This window comes from Lepus europaeus, chromosome 11, assembly GCF_033115175.1.
Source record: "Lepus europaeus isolate LE1 chromosome 11, mLepTim1.pri, whole genome shotgun sequence".
Classification (NCBI taxonomy): domain Eukaryota; kingdom Metazoa; phylum Chordata; class Mammalia; order Lagomorpha; family Leporidae; genus Lepus; species Lepus europaeus.
The window spans coordinates 19062906-19090583 of NC_084837.1; the positions used below are offsets into that span (position 1 = coordinate 19062906).

Consider the following 27678-nt stretch of genomic DNA (forward strand, 5'->3'; position numbering starts at 1 on the left):
TTTCAAACACCCTGCTCCGGATCAGATCCTGGGTTAGGACGGTGCCAGCTAGGCTTCCTCCTGTCTGATACCTTCAGGGGAAAGCTCAGATAGGAGCTTCTTAATATTTACAGCCATAAAATCCTTTGTTTCAGGAGGAGATGTGTGAAGACAAAGACCCATCTCCTTAACAACCCCACCACCACCACCACCACCCACCTGGCCTGCCCAGGTGTAATCTCTCCACTCAACCATGCAACCTCATTCCCCCAGTCCGAGCGACTGGGCACTCTCAGGTTCTGTCTGGAGAGGTGTCCATCCGTTCTTAATAAACTTAATAAACTTTGCTACTTTACTTTCCACTACTCTGTCTCACGCCTGAATTCTTTCTTGCACGAAGACAAGAACCCTGTCATTCACCGGTAACAATGCTAGGGTCATTTGGGCCATTTATTCAAGAAGTTTGTCCCCTTGTCCCCAAAGGAAAAAATCCTATTGACTTTCTACTTCCTGTAATATACACAAATTCACTCCCTTCAAAGATAAGTCATTGGCAGGAAAAAAAAATCAAGTGAAGGTTTACTCACTCTGCCAGTTCCTTTCTTTTTTGAAAGATAAATTCTTTCACTAAAATCAAAGATTAACAAAGCCTTCAATGATTAGCATGCATCCCTCTGTTCCTAAAGGTGACTTGGTCTTCTCAGTTGTCAGTTCTTACTAAAATACCTACAATAAAGGGTCAGGTTTAAGACACCCCTACCCCATCCCCACAGAGGGCCAGTGGTAAAGCAGCTGCCTGCGATGCTGGCATCCCATTTGGGTGCCAATTCATGTTCTGGATGTTCTACTTCTCATCCAGCTCCCTGATGATGGCCTGGGAAAATTAGTGAGAGATGGCCCAAGTTTTTGGGCCACTGGCACCCATGTAGGAGCCCTGAGAGAACTCCTGGCTCCTGGCTCAACCCTGGCTATGGTGGCCATCTGGGGAGTAAACCAGCAGATGGAGGCTTTCTCTGTCTCTCCCTCTCTCTCTGTACTCTGACTTTCAAAATAAGTTTAAAAAAAAAAAAAAAAAAAGACCTCCGTACATCTTTGCTCTACATCTCTGTGCATGGCCTTTCTGAGTTAGGTATTTGTTAAATGATCAGTGGTGTTTCTCTTCCTACCACTGAGTTCTTCAGAAGGTAATATCAGCAAGTCAATATTTAACTGGATTCTTTGGCTCTGAAATGACAAAGTGGGAGTTGAAGGGAAGTCTCCATGGAAACCACCTCCCAGGCAGTGGCCAGAGGGGTTAGTGTGTGGTGAAACAGAGCTAGAAAGAGGCCATGAGGAAATGACTGGTTCTTAAAGCCAGGTACACTTCTGAAATACCTTGATGAAAATAAGCTACACTAAAAGACCCTAAACCACTTCCCTTATGGTTTACCCTTGAATGTCTTTCACATGAAATGGGTCTGAGGCACTCTAAGGCTCACCCTAGGGTGATCAAAGTAGCACCTTTGCAAAACAAAGAAGAAGAGACTGCCCCGGCAGGCCCTGTGGACTTCGCATTCAAACAGAACCTGGAAGAAAAGAGCTCATGTTCATTGCCAAGACTGCAGGACCAGAGCAAAGCTTTGGAAGGATCACTGCCACCTCTACGAGAAACCTGGTATGGAAGATATTCTACAGGTAAGTGTGCAACGCAGCAGGAGTTTTGTGTGTATGGACCAAGGAGAGCTGTTGGTAGATTTACCTGTCTCCATAATCTACCACTACATAATGCTGCAAAGTCGCTGATCTGCAAGGGAGCTGTCAAGGGGACTGAATGTGGTCAAGTTAAAGTATTCTGGGTGCCTTGGAGTAGTTATAGAAGCTGGGGAGGTCCTTTCACCACTGCATAAGAGAAGAAAAACTCATTTTGTTTCAGTGTATAGTGTTTTCAGTGTCTACACATAGCCTTGGCAGAATTAAAATTATATGATCCTGATGTGATAAATGATAGCAATCGCATGTTTCCGCTGGAGTCGAAAGTTAAATCCTTGGCTCCGGGACAGTTGGGTTTGTGGTTTTGAAGGTAGAACTTCAGGAGTGAATCCACTCTGATGCGAATTTAAAGCCACTACAAATAGCATGGATCGATTCCAGGGGAGTGGATCAGTCCCCTCTTCTCTGACCCAGACTCTTGATGTCACCCACAGAACTTAGAGAACTTGTCCTGTTATGACTGGAAGCTCTCAGCCCAACAGGGCTATAAACTATCTTGAAATATTTTATAAGAGACATAAGATGTTTTCTGATGACCACAATGAATGAAATAGAGATTTTAATTTGGAAAGCGCAATATGCACTTATAATGCACACAAATGTATACATTTCTTCAGATTCTGGCTCAGTAAAACAAGTATAACGCTCCTTACCAGAGGACTTGGTCAGAAAATCTTAGATTCTCTTTTGCAACCTTGCAGAACTTGCTCAGAACGATTTGCATGGCTACTTTCAACCCAGCTGACACTCAGGCTCTGTGTGGTCCGTTCTCCATGTCCTTTATGTTCACCAATGTCTTAGATACATGAGTGAGAATCCTTCACTTAGTTTCAGTGAAGGATTCCTTTTTTGATACAAAATCCCCTATCTGGAGTTTTAAGATTCTGCCAGCTCAGTGGTAAAAACAGATTCTAGTGCTTTCAAGTTGCTACTGGGAAAAATGTGTTTATTTTTGAAATTAAAAAAAAAAATTTCATCATACAAGGAATAGGTAAGCATTCTGAACATTATTTTCAAGGAGTCCATAGTCTAACCCCAGCTCCACCAAATGCCAAATTGTATGACCTTGGACAAGATACTGCATCAATTTTCTTCTTCTATAATTAGGAATCAGAATAATTGCCTGACACAGCCTGTGCCATTCAAGGACAATCAAATTGAACAATGGGGTGATATCGCTCACACCATCGTACGAAAGTCAGGAGTAGTCAAACTGCTGAAAATAAATTTCAAAGAATATCTGCTTTTTAAAATCCCATATTTTGTTGCTGCTGTTTCTGCCCTGCTCCATGTATCAGCACCCTTTTGAAAGGAAATAAGGGCACAATTTCCATTCTACTAAAAATCAGAAAGAACAAAATCCTGAAAGCAGCCCTTCAAATGTCATAAGGATAGAGACACATACTTTCACAAAACAGGAAGCAGTTAAGACATCCACATTCCATGTTGGAGTACCTGAGGTCAGTTCCCAGCTCCTGCTCTTGACTCCAGCTTCCTGCTAATACAGACCTTGACAAGCAGTGGTGATGCCAAGTAATTAGGTTCCTGCCACCCACCTAGAAGACCTTGACTGTGTTGCCAGCTTCCAGCTCCAGCCCCAGTCCTTGTGGGCATTTAGGGAGTGAATCTGCATGTGAAAGCACTCTTCTCTCTCTCTCTCTCTCTCTCTCTCTCTCAGATAACTTTTTTAAAACTAAAAAACTAGGACTGTAGGAGACTCTATGCAACGATCTAGAAATCAGTGTGCATGCAGATGGTTAAGAAGGGAAGACAAAAATTCCATCCATTTAGCATTGGCCATGGTAGCAAATGCAAGAGCCCAGGATAATCAAGCTAAAAAATAAAGTGGATCTGTTAAGTCTCTCTGTTTCTGAGCAGAGGCTTAACTGTAGCCCTGGCTTGCTGCATCAGAAAAGAACACTGATATGTCATATTTTGTGGTAACTTCTGGGCATCTCTTTCCCTGGTTGGGGGCTGGGGGCATTATTTGATTGTCCTCAAGCAATGCCAACATTGCACACTCTTGTTAGACATTCCTGCTCCATTTCTTTATCATCTCTCCACCTATGTAATCACCTTTCCAACTACCTATCTGTCATCTATCTAATCTGAAAAGACAATTAGTTTCCTTTGTTAAAGCTATAGTTTGTCTGGTTTCTTATCTGTGTGGAGGTCTGGGAAGATTTCTTGGAATTAAAGCAAATCAATATGTTTTCTATTTTCCAGGCCAAATTGTATATTTGAACAGCATTTGTAGTCAAAATATTTTAATTTTTCTGATATCCCTCTAAATTAAGCCAGAGGTAGAAATAAGAATCAGAAATCAAGTCTTTGGGCAAGACTAAGTTTTAATGATTTGTATTCAAGTAGGCCCCTGCTTTGCATGTTCCTCCTCCACATTCAAGATGTAGGTTGGAAAATATAATAGAAAAGGTACAAAACTGTGGTGACAGTTCATGATCACTTTGTCTGATTTAGTGGTAAATGGGTTTTAATTATTTATTCTTGTTTCTCTTCCAATCTCTCAAGTTTCCAGGGCCATGTATTTTGACATCCCACTGGAACAGGGAGAAACAAGTATTATTAAAAGGCATCCACCCCGAAGACCTCAAGTAAGATGAATTTAAAAGGCTTCATAAGGAATTGCTTGGATTTAATGGTAACATCCTTTTTTAACTATAATCATAAAAGAGAGATCTTGATAATGACCATGCTGTTAAACAGAATGTTACAGGAAATACCTTAGGATTTCTTTAAGTAACAATTTCACTTTTTTTTTTAACTTTTATTTAATGAATATAAATTTCCAGTGTACAGCTTATGGATTACAATGGCTCCCCCCCCCCCCATAACTTCCCTCCCACCCGCAACCCTCCCCTCTCCCGCTCCCTTTCCCCTTCCATTTGCATCAAGATTCATTTTCAATTCTCTTTATATACAGAAGATCAATTTAGTATAAAGATTTCAACAGTTTGCACCCACATAGAAACACAAAGAGAAACATACTGTTTGAGTACTAGTTATAGCATTAAATCACAATGGACAGCACATTAAGGACAGAGATCCCACATGAGGAGCAAGTGCACAGTGGCTCCTGTTGTTGACCCAACAAATTGACACTCTAGTTTATGGCGCCAGTAACCACCCTAGGCTGTCGTCATGAGTTGCCAAGGCTATGGAGGCCTTCCAAGTTTGCCGACTCTGATCATATTTAGACAAGGTCATAAAAGACAGAGTGAGGATAGTAACCAATGATCCTGAGAGTGGCATTTACCAGGTTTGAACAATTATACAGCATTAAGTGGGGAAGAGGACCATCAGTACACACATGTTGGGAGTAGAGCCATTGGTGGTAGAGTAGAGGTTATGATTACAAAGGAATGAGGCCCAAGTGCACTAGACAGGGCCTAGAACAAAGGACAGAGTCATTATTAGAGGAGCTAAGAAAGGTGCTGTCTAAGCTACAATGAAGTTTTCTGATTGAGAGGCAAATAGAACCTGATAGAAGGGGCTTGATAATAATCTGGTGGGCTTTAGGCCTTGTAAATTCAGAGGCCCAGACCTATCTATCTCTTCACATGGGGTATATCCTAAGGGAGTTGTGAACCTCCTAGGGGAAGGCACTCTGTTGACTTTCATTACTTGGCTGGCCTGGGAGGAGAGCTGGCCAGGTAAAGGCAGGGGGCATCTCTAACAAGAAATTTACAGTTCTGCCTGCAATGTTGCTGACCCTACTTGACCATCCCCTCAGCTGCAGTGGTCCCTTTGGAAGTTGGGCTGAGTGAAGGGCTTTTCAGCTTAGAGCCAATAAGATCTGTGGCTCTGACCTGGGCATCCTTCGACTCCAGGGCAGGTCCATTTCCAGTGATCCAACTCTTGGCAGAGCTGCCAGGGCTCTTCACAAGCTGACTTCTGCTGAAGCCCAGGCTTACCACATTGAAAGCCACTGCAGTGGACTGGCCTGTTGGGTCTCCTTGAGGGCAGATCACTGTACAGATCAGCCATTAATAGGCCTGCCACCCATTGCTTCTGATGCCGAGCTTTCTTTTCCTCCTGGTTTGTGTTAAAGCAGACCAGAGGATGCAAGTCAAGGGAGTGCCCGTGTCCCATCTCTAATCTTCGGTGGCCTGAACTACAAGTCTATAGTCACAGGCATGTTCTGTAGTAGTTTTTCTAAGGTAGACAATGCCCATGAGGAAAATTATATTCTCACTTTAAAACTTTCTTTCCCTTTGGTCTGAAAGGGAGGTTTTTTCTACTTACTGTATACTTCGCTGATGGCGAAGTGAATCTAGCTATGAGATTATTATTTGAGTTCTTATTTTGGCTATGCTATTGCAGAAAAATGTTAGCCATCTCTTTTATAAGGTCTAAAGATTAAATTGTGCATCCTACAGATTCCTTCATAATAGAATTAGTTTCCTACCTTGAAGAGAATAGAGAAATGAAAGAACAAGTTGGGCTTAGAATAGAGAAATGAGGGAGCAAGTCCTAGATCGCTTGCTGACAATAGCAATATCACATGAATACTTAGCAAACCGTTTCAACCATTAGATAACAACTTAAGAAAACATTTACCAGAAGGTCCAATGCCTTCTATAAATTTTAAGAATCATGTATTTGGAAACACCTCTTAAATATCTAACATGGTGTAGTTTGTTTAGCCAGTAAACTTAAGCACAACCATCTAAAATGTTTTTAGTTTCTTTCTACCAACAAGTCTAAAACATATGATACACAGATTCAGGTCCCACAAATTAAAATGTATCTTTGATTGATTTTAGCAGCTTAAATTTATGGACAATCTTATCTATAAGCCATTTAAAATAAAACTCTTAATAAAATTTTCCCATGTGGACATACAATATGTACACACATATAATATAGCATAATAGACCAATATAACAATTTTAATAATAGCTTTTAAAATCTTTAACTCTTTTTGTAGATTGCCAATTGATTTGAATTGCTTTTTCTTTTTAGTAACCTCAGTTAACCATACTTTCTCTCAGTTGGTACTGTTAATACATTATTGGCTTCATCTGTTTACAGAGCCATCCCAAAGTACTGAATACAATAAAAGTGGCTGGAAAAAGTCCATAGGAACCTATAGGAGGACAGCTAAACACAGAACCAACAACGCTTTAGTTTTATGAGCAGCAGATCATATATAACTGTGGATGACAAAAGACTTTAAGTCGCCATGTTTAAAATTATAAACTCATCAACCAACCAGAGGCACTTGCTTACTTCACAGTATTTTTGAAAGCACCTGTAGGATTTTACAAGTATTTAACCCTTTAAGCCTCTGGGGCTTTCTCATTAAGATAACTATCATGTCTAGTAACACAAGATCATTAGACTTTTTAATTCTCAAACATTTGTATTAATAGCATTTTCCATTATAGAAACTTAAAGTCTGGTACCACATCACATCTTGACAGTACTTCTAATATACTCCAAATAGACTGATTAGTTGGTGTCTCTATAAGATGAGAGACATAGGTCCTTCGATTTTTTCAGTTGGGCCCAAACTGGAAAAACCAAAGTCCAGGATTTACTGGAAATTTTAGAGACCAGATTGTTTGAAACTTTGATTTTTTGAATGCCTGTCAAGAATGCCAAGAAGGCTCAAAATCTGAAATATCTGGTTGAAATAAGATTTCTTAAAATCATGACATAACATAGACCAAATTTGATCATTGTTTCAAGGTGATTATTCAAATTTTTTTAAAAAGCACATATTTAAATAACCCATAGCTCTTAATAAAAATGCAGCTGTTTTTGAACAGTTAGAATTTAACAGACATCAAGAGAACATAATAGATTACTTTAACACATTGCTTTAACAGAGCATCAGAGTTTAATTCTATGTCAAAGAGAAATTGAGCTTCCTGTGATCTTTTGCTGTGAGGTTTCCTTCCTTTACCTTCTTTCATATTGGTGACCATGTTTCTGTGTTTCTGTGTATAACACATCTTTAAGCATCTTTTGCAGGGCAGGATGAGTGGCAACAAATTCTTTCAGTTTCTGTTTGCTATGAAAAGTCTTAATTTCACCTTCATTCACAAATGAGAGCTTTGCAGGATATAATATTCTGGGCTGGCAGTTTTTCTCTCTTAGTACCTGGGCTATGTCTCGCCATTCCCTTCTAGCTTGTAGGGTTTCTGATGAGAAGTCTGCTGTGAGTCTAATTGGAGATCCTCCGAGAGTAATCTGACGTTTCTCTCTTGCACCTTTTAGGATCTTTATGTTTCACTGTGGTGAGTTTGATTACAACATGTCGTGGTGAGGATCTCTTTTGGTCATGTTTATTAGGGGTTCTATAAGCTTCCTGTACTAAGATGCCTCTGTCCTTCTCCAAACCTGGGAAATTTTCTGCTAGTATCTCACTGACAATGCCTTCTAATCCTTTCTCCCTCTCCATGCCTTCAGGAACTCCTAGAACCTGAATGTTGGGTTTTTTAATAGTATCCTGTAGATTCCCGACAATATTTTTTAGATTTCTAATTTCTTCTTGTTTTCTTTGGTTTGCCTGTTTCCTTTCCTGTTCTCTGTCTTCTAAGTCTGATATTCTCTCTTCTGCTTCGCCCATTCTGTTTTTAAGGCTCTCTAATGTGTTTGTCATTTGATCTATTGAACTCTTCATTTCATTATGATTTCTAGTCACTATCAGAGTTTCTTGTTCCACTAGTTGTTTCATTTCATTTTGATTCCTCCTTAATATTTCACTTTCACGAGAGAGATTTTCTATCTTGTCCATGAAGGATTTCTGTAGTTCAAGAATTTGTTTTTGAGAACTTCTTAATGTTCTTATCAATTTTTTGAGATCCGCTTCTTGCATTTCTTCGATCTCATCATCTTCATAATCTTGAATTGGGGTGTCTTTTTCATTTGGGGGCGTCATAGTGTCTTCCTTGTTCTTGTTAGCTTGGTTTTTGCGTTTGTTGTTTGGCATGTTGGAGATATTTGGTTTCTTCACTGTGGTGTTTTTTTCTTGTTACACTATGGCTCTATATTAAGTGGACTGTCTGCTTTCAGTGGAGCCTTAGAGGCTTGAGATGAGTGTGGACTGAGAGCTGTGTTTGGTTCCTCAGGGTTGAGGGTGTGTCAAAGATGACACTCCCAGGTTAGGTGTGGTAAATCTCTCTTTCTTTTTTTGATTTAAAAGGGAAGTAATTCTGCACAGCTGAACGTAATTGGAGGTAGTTAGCAGGCAAATGATATACCCACAGGAGCCAAAGATTGGAAGCTCTTTCCCAAGGACCACACAGGGAATCTCTGCTGCCCTCAGTGTGGGCTCCAATTCTCCTGCAGTCTCCCACTGGGTTGCCAAGTTAGATGCTAATCTCCTGTTATTTCACCCCTCCCCACAGAGTCAGGTTTTTCTGCTAGGCTCAGGGCTGGTGCAGACCTGAGGTCGCCCTGCTTATGACGTATGTCCAAAATGGCGCCTGCTCTGTCTTGCTCGCCTTTGAGAGGTGAGCGGAGAGAGAGAAACTTGTGTCTGTATCGGTCACTTTTTTTATTTTTTTCCTATCTCTCTTCTAGTTAGCCTGGTGAACTTTTCCCTACGGAGTTTCAAGCCTCATTCCCTCTAGTCTCCTCTTTCCGCTTGCCTGCTGGTATCTCGGGCTATGGAGGTTTGGCTCACCTCGCGTTCCAGCGCTGGTGCGTTGAGTCTGCCGCTGGTGTCCCGAACTTGGGCTCCCACGCTCTCCACGCAGGTCCACTGTGAATCACTAGTTCCGGAAGAGTTTCCTCTGCTGTTTCATCCCCTACTCTTCCTTGACCCTGCAGTATCTCCACTTATATTAAACTTTCTCTCGCCCCGGACTAAGTGTGCTCCCTGCCTATTCCGCCATCTTGCCGCCTCCACAATTTCACTTTTAAGATCAACACCCAAGTACAATAGCAAAGACACAGATGTGGTGGACTCAAGGGACCCAAATTTTGCATTGATTAGCTGGGTAATTATCTGCTGGGTAATCACTTGTAATGAATAATAGGAACTACTACTACTACTGGTATTACTACTACTACTTCTGCAAGTCAGATACTGTAGCAAAACCTTGATCTCTGCAATTCTGATATGAGCCAATCAAGGAGACAGGATTAGATTAATTAGATTCATGAGCTGGAGACTACACCCCACCTTGCCCCTACCTGATCTCACCTGTATCCACCCACCTGCCAATCAGACTATGTAACCACTCCCCTTTTGGAAGTGAATAAGAGGTGTGGAGCGTGCTGCGCCTGCTCTGCTCTTTCGTGTGTCTCCTGTGTGCTGCCTGGTTTTGCCTTCGCTCCTGCCCTTGTGGCTCCAGTCTGTGGACTCCCACACGTGGCCCCTGCCCTCGTGGCTCTGGTCTGTGGGCTCCCACATGTGGCCCCTGCCCTCGTGGCTCTGGTCTGTGGGCTCCCACATGTGGCCCCTGCCCTCGTGGCTCCGGTCTGTGGACTCCCACACGTGGCCCCAGTCTGTCCTCTGAGATTCTGGTATGGAATTTCCCCTTCACCCTTCTTAGGCCCCTCACCCTTAATAGATCCCTTATGTTCCTGTATTACATATTTCTCTCACTCTCTAAATACACCCTAACCCTACCATATTGTCTGCTTCATTTGAGCCGGTATTTAGAATTCTTGTCTAAATAAGTGGCAAGGACCCCCCCAAAATATTAATATTAGAATACTAGCCAATTAACAATTCTTTAATTCTCTTAGTCTCCTAGAGAAAGGGAGTAGCATTTTTGTTTTATGCATGTAGTTCAAACAGTTAAGTAATTCGTCCAAAGAGACAGAGGCGAGATATCCACATGGTCTGTCTCCAAATCCCCCACTGTTACCTGTCAGTGTAAGTGACCTCTAGCCCTCCATCCCTAAACTTTTGACATCCTAGATGTTCACTGCTTGCCAAAATTGGGTACACTAGATTCCAAGGCAGCAAAGCAAGAGCTTTAAATGCATCCAGCTTAATAAATATTTAACGGATTCCCTCTAGAGAGCTATAATTTCTGAAAACTCTCTCATCCTACAAAAAGAAAGAGGTTGGAGTGGGTTCTTGAAAATAAGCTTCAGCTGAAAGGAGGGTTGGGGCTGTCTTGTGAATAGGATCCATCACTGGCATTTGAACCAGGGAATTGGAGCCAAGCTTCACCTGTGCCACACTGGTCACTCAGATGTCTGGACCATGTGAACTAGACTCGCTGTTGGGGATTATTTCTGTTGCAGCTGGTTTTCATTTACCTGACTTATGCAGAAGCTCACAATATTATTTGATGTGATTGCATCCTTTGGTCCCCAAAGGCCATTTTTTTACTCAGAATATTAGAAACTTCAAAATACCACTTAAAGAAAAATAAGTTATAAATAAATATCTAACTTCAATAACTTTTTAGCATATCTCTAGCTAACATGGTTAATTTTTAAACATTTTATTTCTAAACCAAATGCTTCCTTTCAAAGGAGTGTATGCAATGTATATTCCTGTAATGCTTCTAAGCTGACTGATTCAAATGGAAGATATTGGGATGGACATTTGGCACAGCACTTCAAACACTGGGTTGGGACATGTGCATCCCCTATTGGAGTGCCTGGTTTATCCTAACTCTGCTTCTGGTTCTATCTTCATGCTCATGAGCACCCTGAGAACATCAGATGATGGCTCAAGTAGCTGGGTCCCTGACACCACATGGAAGGCTCAGATTGAGATCTGGGCTCCTGACTTTGGCTTGATCCAGTCCTGGCTGTTGCAGACATCTGGAGAGTGAACAAAAAGATAGGAGATATTTTCTCTCCCTGTCTCTCCTTGTCTTTACTTCTCTCCCTTTCTCCCTCTTTCTCCTTCTTCCTTTCCCTACCTTAAGAATAAAGTAAACAAACATTTAAAAAACAAAAGATATTTCCATAAACAGTAAAAAAAGTTCATGTAGCATTCTATTGTTCAAAAAGCACTTTTTGTGTATACCAACCCTAAATAAGCTGAGGTTAGTCTTTAGTGTCCCAAGAGTCTATCAAGCTCAATAAGAAAATTCTGGTGCTTCAGAGACTAACACTGCACTTCTCACACCCACCAGCCACCTTACAAATAATCAAGACAAGTGAATTATTTGAGTGCAAAGTCTGTATCTTATTCAGTCTTGTATTCAGCCACTAACAATATGCATTCCATAAAAGTTTGTGAACGAGTGAATGAGCACATGCCTGAATGATAAAGAGGCCCAGTATCCTTGCTGGGAGGAAAAATAAAACACACGAAGTGCACTCCCTGCTAATGAAGATCTGTGACATCACTGTATTAGGAGTCCAGCTGATTATTCCAAGCTACCACTGGGATTAGTTATAAGGATAGTAATGCTTTATTAAACTCAAGAGCTAGAAAACACCTGGATTTTCAGGAAGACTTTTGCCTTGGAACCTGGAAGGCAGACAACTTCTCTGAGCGGCTCCCCTAAGCTCTTTTCCACGCATTTGTTTTACTCTTTCCTGGCAAGTTGGCTTTATCTACTTCTTGGGTTCATATGATGAAATATAAGGTTATTTCAAAATGTTTATGGAAATGTAATTAAAAGATAAGTTTGTTTAGATGCAAAAAAGTTTTGAAAGCCATGCATAGTTTTTTTTTTTTTTTTTTTTTTTTTTGACAGGCAGAGTGGACAGTGAGAGAGAGTGACAGAGAGAAAGGTCTTCCTTTTGCCGTTGGTTCACCTTCTAATGGCCGCCGTGGCCGGCGCGCTGTGGCCGACGCATCGCGCTCCGAAGGCAGGAGCCAGGTGCTTCTCCTGGTCTCCCATGCGGGTGCAGGGCCCAAGCACTTGGGCCATCCTCCACTGCCTTCCCGGGCCATAGCAGAGAGCTGGCCTGGAAGAGGGGCAACCGGGACAGAATCCCGGCGCCCCGACCGGGACTAGAACCTAGTGTGCCGGCGCCTCAAGGTGGAGGATTAGCCTGTTAAGCCACGGCGCCAGCCCATGCATAGTTTCTTAACACTCACTTCCCGTGAACTTTTTGAAGATTCCACTTATGGCTATGCTGAGAGTTTGCATTTTAGAGTTTCAGTCAAATGAACAGATTAGTCTAACTCTCTTGCCTCCAATTCCAAATTCCTGGGAGAAAAGATCTTATTGGCTCTGCTTTGCTCACAACTCCAGCTCTGGTCCAATAAGCTATGCTTACGCAGCAGAAATGTGGGCAGAGGAGTTACCCTGTCGCTTCTGGAGTCAGCTCCCAGAGAGGAGGGCAATCAGCAGGAACTTGGCAGACACTCCCAAAGATATCAACTATAATTATCTTCACAAATGGGGCTCAGCATATTTTTCTACCACAAATGGGTTTTTGAGAGAATAATAAATGCTAGGTTCCCATGACATGCTAATTAATAGCCTAATCTCTGCCAGAGAAAATTCTAAAGGTATTTTTAATTATTAAACCAAATTTAATTGTGTCCTAAGTCATCTGAGTTGCAGATTCAGCACCCTCCACTTGCTGAACATCCACTCCTCAAATATAGAGCAGGTCACGGACTAAGGTTCTCCAGTGTGGAGCTGGGAACATCTAAGACCCCCTGGCAGGGAATTCAGAACCAAGTGCATTTGCCCCCAAATTGAGGACAGCACTGCCCCTTCTGGCCACCCAGACTGATCATCTTTTCAATTAATCATTGCAGCTCCAGGCTAAACTGGAGGTGTTTCTCCTGTATAATGTGTTCTCATTCTTCCATCTCAAAGATTTGTCCAAATTGCCCCCATCCCCATACAGCCTACTCTGACCAATCTACGGACAGTGCAACCCTCATTCCAGTGGGCTTGATTACCCTGACATGTCACCACCTTTTCTTTTCCAAAAAACCACTAATTTCCACTTAACGTACCAGGCACTTTACTTGTCTATTATGTTCATGGTGTATGTTCTTCACGCCAATGCTAGAATTTAAACTTCACAGAGGAAAGATTTTTTTCTGTCTTCACTAAGGCACCTGAGCATCTAGAACGGTGCCTGGCACACCACAGGCCATCTTAAGTGTGTGTTGAATACTGGATGAATGAATTGGAGGAGAGAGAGAGAGGAGTACAAATCTGGTTGTTCTGACTTGGATGGTTTCATTAGGCTGTCTTTGGCATTAGACAATATTCAGTTGATTCAACCACAAACACAGCATAAATGTCCATTTACTCAGGTTTTCTTTCAGATCTTTCAGTAATGGTTCATTATTTCTCCCCAGGGATCTTGAGCAATTCTGTTAGGTTCATTTCTACGCACCAGTATCAGTTACGGTTCAACCACAGAAACAGAACTTGGAACTTAGAAGTAGAAGAGGATAGACAATAAAAGGCAAATTGCAAGCAACTGGCTTACATGGTTGTAGAGGCTGCCCAAGGCAGGTCTGAAGTCCATGGGACAAGCCTTCAGGAGGGGCAGGCCGGAATGCTAGGGCATGAGCCACAGCTGCTCTCAACAGCGGGAATTTCTTCTTCAAGCTCTCTCCAGATTTGCTCCTAAACTCTTTAACTGATTAACTCCACCCCACCCATCTGCCTGAGATTATCCAAAATAATCTTCCATACTTAGTCACCCAACAATGGACTTTAATTGCATCTGCAAAATAATTTCACAGCAACACCTACATTAGTTGTTGGATACACAGACTCACCAGATTGGCATGAGAAAATGAATGATCATCAAAATACCTTAAAAGTTTCATTTTGCCTTATGAATGAGGTCGTTTTTCTCATTTAACTTCCTAAATGATTCTTAATAACTAATAAGAAAGCTATTAATTTTAATTTTTGTATATTGAATTTTGTGCTCCACAACTTCCTTGAATTACCTTGGTAATTCTAAATGTCAACACATTCCTCTAGACTGTCTATGTAGATAATATCTTCTATAAATACGAATTGTTCGCAATTCTTGTTCATTGTACTTGTTTTGGGGGAGTGAGGGAGAGCATGGCTAGAAGTCCCTTGCAATGTTGAATGAAAGCAATGATAATGGACTTCCTTGTCTTATCTATGACATTAATAAGACTGGTTCTAAAGTTAAGTGCAGTGCCTACAGTAGGATTTTGGTAGATGCTGGTACCAATTGGAGTCAAAGAGGAAACAGATGGCACACTCAAGACAACCCAGGGAAGCTTTCTTTGCACATAACTATGAAAAGAAGTCTGGATTAGGGGAACCACAAAAGATACTGCAATAACTGCTGATGGCTGCTGGGGGATAACCTCCTCCAGGCCAAGGGACGAAGGGAGAGGTTTCTGGAACTAAAAAGCAGAGAGTGGGGTAGAGAAAACCTCCAGCTATGCCAATGCTACTTTACTGAGACAAGTCAGAGAACAAACATCCTGACCTCATCATTTTCCTTCCTCAGTTCTCCTGCCCAGTGGCTAAACCCAATGGGAAAGCCAGATGGCAAGAGAAGCTGTTTAGTCCTCATGGGCAGAGAGCAGAGCAGAGAAATGCAGCAAGCCACTGTCTGATGCGAATGGAAGCTCCCTGGCTCGATGCCATCGAGTTAAATTACAGACATTCTCTTTATGCCTTGGCACTAAAAGTTTTCTTCCGGATTGAGCATTAAATTGTATTGATTCTTTTCTCCATCTATTAAAATAATCATATAACTTTTCTTCCCGACCAGGTGATAAGATGTATTACACTAATAGATTTATCATATTGAACGATGCTTGCATTCTGGGCGTAAATCCTGCTTTGTCATAAAATACATAAAGGAATATACTGCTGAGTTTTATTTACTAGGAGTTTTTGCATTGCATCTATTATAGGTGAAGTGGATCTATTTTTTGAAAGTACTATTTTTTTTCAGCTTTGCCATCCAGATTGTATTGGTCTTTGAAGTCAGTTGATTGCCCGTCCCTCTTTTAGACTCTCTAAAAGATTTGATACAACACAGCTGTTATCTGTTCTTCAATCATTCGGCAAAACAGAGCTTTGAAACTATTTTTTGGCCACCTAGACTTTTAAGTGGTGTGAGAGATTTTCCTACACACTTAACTTCTTTTATGGTCCTTAATTGATTTGGGTATTTCATTTATTCTTAATTTATATTTTCCAGGAAATTAGCCATTTATCCCAAGCTCTTGAATTTATTGTTATAAAGTCTTATCTTCTTTGTAGTCATCTTTTCGGTAATCATTGTAAAATAAATCTTCTAGCTTACATTTAGGGACAGTTCTTGGACACTGGGTGGAGTGGTGGAGAACATCTCAGGTCCTGATCTCCAGCTGTGGTACTGGCTCTGGCTTCCAGGTCACATGGGGGACATTTCAGGTTTCTTTAGCCAACGGAGACAACCCACAGCCATCAGGAGCCATACGTGCCTATGGAGCAGCTCCACTGAATATCTGCCTGTCCTGTTTTCTGCTCTATGAGATATTGGTCTTGGATTAAAGCCTTACTGTATCTTTTTTTATTTTATGCTTTATTTTTCATTGCTAGTTGTCTGAAATCTGAACTCATTGCCAAACCTTGATGAGAAATTCCTTCCTGACAAAATGATTTCTCACTCGGAAGCTGCCCTTGATACCTTCCCCTGCTTTCCAGAGCCTTAAAACACCCCTTCTTATGGGGCTGGCGCTGTGGCTCACTTGGTTAATCCTCTGCCTGTGGCGCCAGCATCCCATATGGGCGCCAGTTCTAGTCCCAGCTGCTCCTATTCCAGTCCAGCTCTCTGCTGTGGACCGGGAGGGCAGTGGAAGATGGCCCAAGTGCTTAGCCCCTGCACCCACATGGGAGACCAGGAAGAAGCACCTGGCTCCTGGCTTCGGATTGGCGCAGCGCTGGCCGTGGTGGCCATGTGGGGAGTAAACCAATGGAGGGAAGACCTTTCTCTCTGTCTAACTCTGCCTGTCAAATTAAAAAAAAAAAAAAAAAAGGAAGGAAGGAAGGAAGTAAGAAAGACAGACCCCTTCTTAGGTCATAGTGCCAGATTCATGTTACATTTTTCTTTGAGTTTCTCTGGCGCCTCTTCCCCTCTTGCTAAACAAAAACAACCATCTCAGGCTAGTGTTGATGGCCAAGCTCAGCAACAGCCTGTGGTTGATTTAATCTCATTCTTGAATCTCCTCTTGGACACTTTAACTGATAGTGCTGTTTGTTTTGTTTGAGAAGACACATACTCCGGAAGCCTTTAAACAAATAATACACTGTCTTAGTATTATGAAATGGAGAGAAGGCATCATTCTACCAAGGCTTGACTAAGTCCTTCCTTTGTGTTCCCTCTGTAGATGATGAAGCAAGGCAGGGAAAAGGAGCATGCATGAGAACCCAGAATTCTGAGGCAGTGTCATTTGACCCGTTTGTTAGCTGAAGCCAGTTTTCCCAACAAATGTTTCTGCAGTGTTTCTAAGGGCAAATGATTTAACAGAGGACTCCTACTTGCAATGTTAGATGCTGCCATCTAGTGGTTCTTGTGAAGCAATAATGTAATTTTGTAGGCACAGTTCATAGACCAGGAAGAAAGCACCTGGAGAGAGTTCTTTAAGACATCATTTAACCCTTATAAGAGTGGGAATAAGAGAGGGAAGAGATGTACAATTTGGGACATGCTCAATTGGACTTGCCCCGAATGGTAGAGTTAGAAACATACCAGGGGAATCCAATTCAATCCCATCAAGGTGGAATGTACCAATGCCATCTCATTAGTCCAAGTGATCAATTTCTGTTCACAATTGATCATAACGATAGGACTAAGAGCCAAAGGGAGCACATAAACAAGACTAGTGTCTGAAAATACTAACCGATTGAATAAAAAAGGGAGAGAACGATCCAACATGGGATACACAGCAGACTCATAGAATGGTGGATGTCCTAAACAGCCCTCTGAATCAACCCTTAAGGCATTCGGATCCAGCTAAAAAACCCATGAGAGTATTTCAGGCATGGAAAGCCAAGGCACTCTGGCAAAAAAAATTACCTAAATGAAAGATCTTTGCGAGTGAGATCCCAGTGGAAAGAACAGGTCATCAAAGAAGGAGGTACCTTTCTCTGAAGGGAGGAGAGAACTTCCACTTTGACTATGACCTTGTCTAAATATGATCAGAGTCGGCGAACTCAAAAGGCTTCCATAGCCTTGGTAACTCATGACAAGAGCCTAGGGTGATTACTGACGCCATAAACAAGAGTGTCCATTTGTTAAGTCAACAACAGGAGTCACTGTGCACTTGCTCCTCATGTAGGATCTCTGTCCTTAATGTGCTATACATTGTGATTTAATGCTATAACTAGTACTCAAACAGTATGTTTCACTTTGTGTTTCTGTGTGGGTGCAAACTGTTGAAATCTTTACTTAATATATACTAAATTGATCTTCTGTATATAAAGATAATTGAAAATGAATCTTGATGTGAATGGAAGGGGAGGGTTGGGGTGGGAGGGGAGTTATGGTGGGGAAAAGGCCATTGTAATCCATAAGCTGTACTTTGGAAATTTATATTCATTAAATAAAAGTTTAAAAGAAAAGACATCATTTAACCTTAAGGAGAGCAGTGGATTTAAATGGGAATAGGTATTGGAATAAAGAGGTCTGTGGTTAATTAGATATTCATATAATCGAAGGTGGCCATAGGAATTGGTGATAGGTTTTACAAGATACCTCTAAAAATCTTGGCTTCTTTGGACTCAATGTTTCAATAATACCCCACAAAACAGACCTCTGTGGTCTGTGTTGATATGGCACCTTTCACAGACACTTAAGGCCAGTGGACCTCAGCCTAGTAAGAAATCATCAGAATCCTAGGGAGAGCTTTGAAGCAACAGACACATAGGTAGGTGTAGTTACAGATAGATAGATATAGACATCTAGATAGGTATAGTTATAGACAGATGTAGATTAGATATAAAAATCTACCCTAGAGCACACACCTTCATTCTGCACCATCTCAGTCCTCAGGGAATGGCCTGAGAATTTCTTTTTTGAATTTCAGAAGATGCTGATGATAAACCATTGAGGGAACACTTAGTGGAGGAAAGAGCATGGGGTTTGAACCTGGACAGAGTTGAGCTTGAGTCCTGGAGGCGTGACTCTGCAATGGGACCATCAGAATCACGCACAGGGTTCACCTAAGGATTGAATGGGCCAGCGTAGTCACAACCCTGGACAGGACCTAGTCAGAAAACCAAATCCTGAAGACTGCCCCAGTGTACAGGATGGCACAGACACTGCCTCGTACTCCCCCACCTTTAGAAATCCCCACTCTGTCTTTGGGGATTCTTCCTCCTGTAGTTGCCTGCAGCATCTCTTCCCTCTTGGTCTCCCTTCCCCCTTCCTCATCCCCTTTACTTTCTGGTTTCGGAGTTGATCAGCCTCTACCTCCTCTGCCAGCCAGCCCTATTGGCTCTGCATGTTCATAGCCTGCAGAGTTGAGAGCCAGGGGAAGAGACAAACTTTTCTTACCAGAATTGATCACCTTTCATTATATCTTTGCTAACATAGAGGGTGAGAGTGGGACAGAGAACCACTTTCTACCACAAACACAAATCACCTGGCACGTATCCAACATAAAAAGTCCTTCTGCTCTCTCCTTCCTGCATCCAGATCTTTTGTCCTTCTTTGTGTCATTTCAGCAAGAAATACCTCTGGCTGCTCTCCCCAGAACATGTCACGTCCAGGGCCGTCAACCAAGAAATAGCCCTACAGGGAAGAAGTTATGGACCAGCCAACATCCCAGCATCTATTTTTTGTGATCCTGTTCTCTTTTTACCCTGGTCTCCTGAAAACCTAAGCTTCCTTTTAAGCCTACTTATTGATAATGCAACATATCACACTAAAATGAAAAACAATTTTTCAATAAATCTGCAACTTCCTTTAGTATAGACTGGAGTGGGTGTGGTGCTCACATTGCTTGCTGTAGCCTAACATCTGGTTTTCCTCTTGCTTCTCTGGTCATGAGTTCGCTGTCTCCTTGGCCAATTAACCTCCATCCACCAGTCTCTTAGTGCTGGAGCTCCTCAGGTCTGCAGTTCTTGGTTCTGCTCTTTACGTTCTTGACCTTGTCCATGACCCTGGTTTCAGTTGTGCTGTACCTCTAGCATAGATCTCTTCTCTGAGCTCTGTGCCTGCATAACTAAGTCTCTAGTCAACATCTAAACTGGCAGATGTCCAATTTCTTTCAAATTTAACCTTCTTCAAACCAAATCTGCATCTACCTTGTATATCCCACCCACGCAAGGCCTCTAGCACATGTCAATGGCTGCCCATTGCTCTTAAGAAGACCAATGGCTTCAAAAAGGCCTCCCAAGCTCTCCACCGCCCACCCGAGCCTAGCCTCTCCAGACTCATTTTGAGCTGCTTTTGTCCTCAGTCTGAACTGTAGCCAACATATTTCTTTCAGTTCCTTTAACAAATAATGTTCTCTCTCCACCCAGGACTACTGCACATGCAGTTAACTCTGCCTGGAACTCCTTAGTCTCCTAAAAATTCCCAGTCTTCCGATTTCTGCAAAGCAACTCCCTCCTCAAGACACTTTCTTGGGCTGCCTCCTTAGCCCTTTCCTTCCTGTATTGGTTTTCTACCGCTGCTTACAAAATAGCTTAAACCACAGAAATGTATTGTCTTGCCATTCTGGAGGTCAAGGTGTCTAAGGGGCAGTTCCTTCTGAGGGCTGTGAGGATGAATCTGTTCTGGGCTCTCACCTGGCTGCTGGCGGTCTGTTGGCAATCCTTGGCGCCCTTTGACTTGTGAATCTGTCACCCAATCTCCACCTTCATCTTCACATGGGTCCTCCCTGGGTGGGTGTCTGTGTCCAGACCTCTCCTTTGGATGAGGACACTATCAGACTGGATTAAGAGCCCACTCTTGATGCCCCAGTGGAAAGAAGGGGCCATCAAAGAAGGATGTACTCTTCTCTGAAAGGAGGAGGGAACTTCTACTTTGCTTATGGTCTTGTCTAAATAGTGATGGAGTTTGTGGTCACAAAAGGCTTCCATAGCCCTGGGAGCTCATGTCAAGAGTCTTGGGTGATCACTGATGTCATACATAACAGTGTTAATTGTTAAATCAACAACAGGAGTCACTGTGCACTTACTCCCCATGTAGGGACTTCTGTCCTTAATGAGTTGTACTATGAGAATTAACTGTAAAACTTGTTTTCAAACAGTGCTTTATACTTTGTGTGTCTGGGTACAAATTGTGGAAATCTTTACTTAGTATAGAGTTGGTCTTCTGTATATAAAGTTAGTTAAAAATGAATCTTTATGGGCTGGCGCCATGGATCAATAGGCTAATCCTCCGCCTACGGCGCTGGCACACCGGGTTCTAGTCCCAGTCAGAGCACCGGATTCTGTCCCAGTTGCCCCTCTTCCAGGCTAACTCTCTGCTGTGGCCAGGGAGTGCAGTGGAGGATGGCCCAAGTGCTTGGGCCCTGCACCCCATGGGAGACCAGGAGAAGCACCTGGCTCCTGCCTCTGGATCAGCGCAGTGCGCTGGCCGCAGCGTGCCAGCCGTGGCGGCCATTGGAGGGTGAACCAATGGCAAAGGAAGACCTTTCTCTCTGTCTCTCTCTCTCTCACTGTCCACTCTGCCTGTCAAAAAATTTTTAAAAAAATGAATCTTTATGAAGAATGGGATGGGAGAGGGAGTAGAAGGTTGGATGGGAGTGGGTATGGGGGAAAGAATTTCTGTATTCCTAAAGCTTGTACCTATGAAATTTGTATTTGTTGGGACCAGCGCTGTGGCTCACTTGGTTAATCCTCTGCCTGCAGTGCCGGCATCCCATATGGGCGCCGGTTCTAGTCCCAGTTGCTCCTCTTCCAATCCAGCTCTCTGTTGTGGCCCGGGAAGGCAGTGGAGGATGGCTCAAGTGGTTGGGCCCCTGCACCAGCATGGGAGACGAGGAGGAAGCATCTGGCTCCTGGCTTTGGGTCAGCGCAGCCCGGCTGTAGTGGCCATTTGGGGAGTGAACCAACGTAAGGAAGACCTTTCTCTCTCTCTCTCTCTCTCTCTCTCACTGTCTATAACTCTACCTGTCAAATAAATAAAGAAATTTATATTTGTTAAATAAAAGCTTTCTTAAAAAACAAGCAGACAAACAAACAAAAAAGAGCCCACTCTTGACTCCAGCAGATCTCGATTAACCTACCTCTGTAATTACCTTATTTCCAGATAAGGTCTCATTCGGAGGCACTGTGGGTTAGGACTTCCACATATAAATTTGTTGGTGGTCAGGGGTGGGGATTATAATTCAACCCATAAGGCAGCTCATTTTTATAGATTTATGCATCTATTTGAAAGTTGGAGTTACAGAGAGAGAGAGAGAAACGAGAGACAGAGAGAGAAATCTTCCATCTACTGGTTCACTCCCCAGATAGCCACCACAGCCAGGGCTGGGCCAGGCTGAAGCCAGGAGCCAGGGGTTCTTTCGGGTCTCTCACATAGATGCAGGGACCCAAGAACTTGAGTCATCATCCACTGTTTTCCCAGGTGCATTAGCAGGGAAAGCAGCTCATTTTCAAGGTCTGGTCCTCCAGCTAAATATTGTCACAGTCCTTTCCTTGTAGACGCTTTCCTCAAAATACTGGTAATGACCCAGCAAATAATCAAGCAAGTAAAGGTGTGTCTGTTGCATGTAAATTCTAAGCTCTGAGACCAAATCCATTTTTGTTGACCATTGCATGCCCATGCTTGGCGTGCAGCAGTCATGCACTAAGTACTCACTGGGTGAACAAATAAACTCTGACCCAGAGACTCTGTGTCTCAAAGTCAACAGTGATCACAACTTCAGCAGTAGAGACTGAGGGAGCATCTCTGGAGACATTAAAAACGGTTCACTTGCATAAGGACTGGAATAGTTTAGCTGGGTGGTAAAGGAATGAATAACAGTAACTTCCTGGAGTCTCTTTCATCTGTAATGTTCTGGGACCCTGGTTTTTTTGATAACTGAATATGGTTGGTCCCTCAATGCCTACAGAAAAGAATTCTCTTAATTTTCTGACAACTATTTAGATCAATGAGTCACTGGCATCAATGCAATAGATCCACAGAGGCTGGTGCCATGGCTCATTAGGCTAATCCTCCACCTGTGGCACCAGCACTCTGGGTTCTAGTCCCGGTTGGGGTACCAGATTCTGTCCCAGTTGCTCCTCTTTCAGTCCAGCTCTCTGCTGTGGCCTGGGAAGGCAGTGGAGGATGGCCCAAGTGCTTGGGCCCTGCACCCACATGGAAGACCAGGAGGAATCCTGGCTTTGGATCAGCGCAGCACGCCAGCCATAGTGGCCATTTGTGGGGTGAACCAATGGAAGGAAGACCTTTTTCTCTGTCTCTCTCTCTATCACTGTCTAACTCTGCCTGTCCAAAAAAAAAAAAAAATAGATCCACAGAGAACCCAGAGAAGCAGAAAAGCCCTTTGCACACACAAAACCATAGCACTCCTGGAACTGCCTTTTCCGTATGCTGCTTTTGCAAAGTGTTAAGGTAGTTTGATGTCTGGCTTTTGCATTTCATCATCTCATGGCATGGGGAATGCTGAAGGCTCTAAATGTTGGACTTGTAGAAGCTGGAACCCATTGACCTGCCACAAGTTATTACCTCTGAGAGGCTCCTGAGCCAGCGAGAAGCCGGGACCAGGCACACAGCAAAGGTAAGCTGTGGCCATCACAGGAAGGGGGGTTAACCAGGGGCACGTTGCATGGGACTGGAGTGAGCTGCCTTTTCATGTACTCCCTGCACATAAGAGTTCAAAGACAAATCAAACTGTTAAGTCAGAGTCAGATCTTTTCACAGCCATTCATTCTCTCCTGTGCCTACCTCCAACTGGCAGTTGCTCTTCTCTCTTGATCAGCTCTGAGCTCTTTTGTGCTTTGTGGTGAAAACAGGGCAATATACTGGAAAGAGAGAGCGAGAGAGAGAGAGGAATTTTACTTGGAAAATTATCTATTGATCTAGAAGTTTCCAAATCTGTCGAAATACCCAGCATGACTCTTCCCTTTCTCTCCTACCCTCAATTAAAAACTTTCTATAAAAAAAAAAAAAACTTTCTATTTGTTCTCAGTTTACAGAAATCTTACCTGCAAGTCTTTCCTGCTTATTTACCCCAACCTTGCCAAAATGAACCCTGGGAAAGGTCTTCTATAGATCTTTGCCCTGCTGTACTATTGTAGAGCCCCACAGAGTGGAACTCCCCTCACATAAAACAGAAGCTGTGCAGTAGGAGTTGATTTTCAACACTTTCCACTCCGAGTTCACATTGGAGGCAGCCAGGTGCTGCCTTGATCAAAGGTGTCCTGGTATGTCAGGTCCTTAGGCCATGCTTATAGTACTCTCGTACCTACAGAGAAGGGCTTCTCCCTGAGGTTCCCATTGGCTGACAGTGTCCATTGGGCAACACAAAGAGTATTGCTCAACACATCCTTTCTGTTTCCTGGCAACAGCAAGACACAAATGAAGATGGATTCACCTCTGGCTTCCCTCAATGCCCATCCGCACTAGCCCGCTAGGGGTCATGAGACACTGAGGCCTCACAAGTACAATCACTAGCATCACAAGTACTCAACTTCAAATCCTTCCCAAGCTGCAACCTTCTCTGGGGTTTAGCATGACCTGTGGACATACACTCACAAAAATAACTTCCATTTATTCATTTTGTGGCTTGCCTTTCGTTTCACGGCCAGCACAAAGGCAAGGAGAGAAAGGAAAATCACATCAAACCAGAATACATTGCGGGAGAGATAGCACTAAGTGTCTGCTGATAGGAGAAATGATATATTGTGAAAGTGAAATGCGCAAAAATATATCCATTCAAGGGGTGAAAAACTCCACAGGAACCTGAAAAACTACATTATCTACACAGCAAAGTGACACTTCATTCACTGATAGCAAGGCAAAGGACTTGTCAGAGACACAAAACAGTCTGCCTTGGCATCGCAAGATATCTCTATAAATTATGATTAAGATCTCACTCTGAACCAGCAGATGGAAGATCTCTCCCCTCTTTCTCTCTCCATCTCTTCCTCTCTTGCTGTAACTTTGACTTTCAAATAAATAAATAAATCTTTAAAAAGAATCTCACTCTGTTCCAAAAAGGATTTTAGGTTATGGATTGTAGAAACAGTAACAAATTACCCCAGACTAACCAATGTACCATCTTTCATAGCAGAACTGGAAAAGAAAATGCAAGCTCCAATGTATGCTTCTGGGAAAAGACAATATTTACATAAGATGCAAATGCTGGAAATGAACCGTAAAAGGCAAGAGGTAAATATGAGAAGAATGTCCTATGTACTGAATTTACATCATGTAATCACTGCCTTGGCACACAAATGTAGTCAAGCATACACATTAGTCTTTGCTTGGCATTTTACAGTCAGACATTGGAGCTGAAGACTCTACCACTGAAGCTGGGAAAGGAAGAGCTTACCATTACTGACCTGCTCCGTCTTTTCTCTGCCTTCCCAAGAATGTATCTGGGCCCCAAGTCTCCCTTTTGAGAACAGGTTGCTCCTGTGACATTCCAGCTCTAGCAGGAAAATGGGACTAGATCATTTTTCTTAGTTCAATAAGTGGCACGTGGGAGAGTGATGTGGGCTTATTCTGAAAATCAGGGCCTTCTAACTGGTGCCACAGAATCGTTGTGCAAGAAAGACCTTGTCATAGTCTGTCGTTTCTGTTGTTTTTGTTTTTGCTGCCATTAACAGAAAACCACAGACTGGGTGCTTTACAATGAAAGGCAAGGTATTTTTCACAGTTCTGGAGGCTGGGAAAGTCAGTGTCGAAGTGGGACCATCTGGCAAGGAGGGCCTTCTTGCCATGTTATGACAGTGTGGAAAGCATCACACAGCAAGAGCGTGTTCAGGACAGTAAGAGGGCAGAAGCAAGAGACAGCGAAGGAGGCCAGACTTGCTTTGATGATGACCTAGCCTTGGTATAACAAACCCACTCCTGCCAGAATGGCCTTACTCCATTACAAGGGTAGAGCTCTCATGAATAAATACCCCCACCTCCAAAAAAGAGAACCCTAATACACTATTGGTGGGAATGCCAATCAGTATAGCCAATAAGAAAACAGTACAGAGATTCCTCAGAAAACTAAATATAGATCTACCATATGACTCAACTGTCCCATTTCTGGGAATATATCCAAAGGAAATGAAATCAGACTATGAAAGGGATACCTGCATTCCCATGTTTACTGTAGTTCTCTTCACATAGCCAAGATATGTAATCTAGATATCCATCCATGGGTAAAGAAAATGTGATGTATCTATACAATAGAATATTATTGCACCGTAAGAAAGAATAAAATCCTAACAGTTGCAACAGCACCGATAGAATTGGAGATTATTATACTAACTGAAATAAGGCAGACACAGAAAGACAAACACCACATATTTTCTCTTATATGTGGAAATTAAAAGGTCCTACCTCCAAATACCATCAACATGACAACTGGGAGATTAAGTTTCAACACATGAATTTTGGCGTACACATTCAGGCCATAGAAGATCTCTTGTAACCAACGCCTTTACCATAATATCCTATAACTGAAGTATTCTAAACTCTTCCCCTTGGGAATGAGTCTACAGCCATTGTGCTCTGTGATCCCAAATGTCTCAATCTACAGAGAAGCATTTCTACACGTGTCCTCACCTTAACTAAGCTATAGCCTTTTGAGACTGTAAGCACAGTCACTTTTCTCCTAGCAAGACAGAAAATAAAGAAAACTTCCACATCTTCAAATAGGAAAATGAGAAACACATTCTGCTTAGGGAGTGTAGGGGTCCACCCATTAGCACATAACTATGTTTTTCTGTTCTGGTGAAGGCATCCTGGGGAAAACACTAACCATTTATAGCTGATCATTTCAGGCCCAAATGGAGTTAAAGAAAAGTCTTCATAAGGAGGCAAGAATTAGCAATCAAAAATTGAGAGACCATAAAGCTGAGAAAATCCTTCAACGCGTCCCAATGCATGGTGACTACGACCTCCTAACCACACTGCCAGAGAAAATGCTGAACAGACGTCTAGGTGAGTCATATAATTTTTTTCAGGAAATTTTTTTTCAAATGTTTTTAAAACTTCATCAAATGAACTACTAAAGTGTGGAAGGAGAGTGGGGTGAGAAGACTTGGGTCCCTGTGGGTCTTCTGGTTTTACTTCCTGGGATATAGTGGGCATGGTGTCATACAATGTTGGACATTTGGGAGGAGAAGACAGAATCTTAAGCCCTGTAGTTATACATTCTTTTCTTTGTATGGGTTTAAAATGCCTTCAATGCATTATTGCGATCCTTGCCCCAACCCCTTGGAGGGGAAAAGACCAAACAGCCTCATCTTGTGGTTAGAGAGACTGAAGCCCATGGAGTCACTTGGCAACCTGCAATCGCCAGTTGGGGGCCATATGCAGACATTCCTCTAACCACACACCTTCTCCCCTGAATGCCAGTCTTCTCCACCCATGCAGACCGTCTGCAGCAAATCCAGCATCATGGCCCAACCAAGCTTGCGCCTCCTTCTGCATACCACCATCTTGGTGGGTGAGGCCCCCACACCCCCATCACTCAGGCCCAAGTCCTGGGACTCTCTTCAGTCCTCCTCCTCCTGGACGTTGGTCAGCCACAAAGTCCTGTTGACATGACCTGGCGCTGAAATCTGCCCTCTCTTTTCCATTATCAATGGCATGGCCTAGGTCAGGCCCCCAATCTGTCAATTCAGGGCTCCTGCATCCACTTCCTGACCAGGCTCCTCTTCTTAAGTCTTATCCTTTTCCGAAACTGATTTTCCACGTGGTCCCCAGACCAGGCACACCAGCACCCCTAGGAACTTGTCAGGGTCCCAGCCAGGTGACGAGCGAGTCCCAGCATCTGGGTTGAACCACCTCTCCAAGTAGTTCTGATGTCCCTGAAGTTGAAGAAGCATTTGGCTTCAAGTCTTCCTTGACTACACGTGGTAATCAGAGGAGTACCCAACCCTAGCAGCACAGAATTGTCAGGTCTTTTACAGAATG

The 27678-nt window shown here is 42.8% G+C and overlaps 1 protein-coding gene across 1 annotated transcript in view; it reads left to right on the top strand.

Moving 5' to 3' along the window:
- The first annotated feature begins 1430 nt into the window (after positions 1-1430).
- Positions 1431-27678, top strand: part of CCDC198 (coiled-coil domain containing 198) — a 36585-nt gene continuing 10337 nt past the window's right edge. Inside the window, exons 1-5 of the mRNA XM_062204572.1 lie at positions 1431-1653; positions 4258-4340; positions 23231-23321; positions 24833-24930; positions 26541-26700. Of these exons, the coding sequence (XP_062060556.1) occupies positions 1431-1653; positions 4258-4340; positions 23231-23321; positions 24833-24930; positions 26541-26700 (655 nt within the window). The remainder of the gene's footprint in view (positions 1654-4257; positions 4341-23230; positions 23322-24832; positions 24931-26540; positions 26701-27678) is intronic.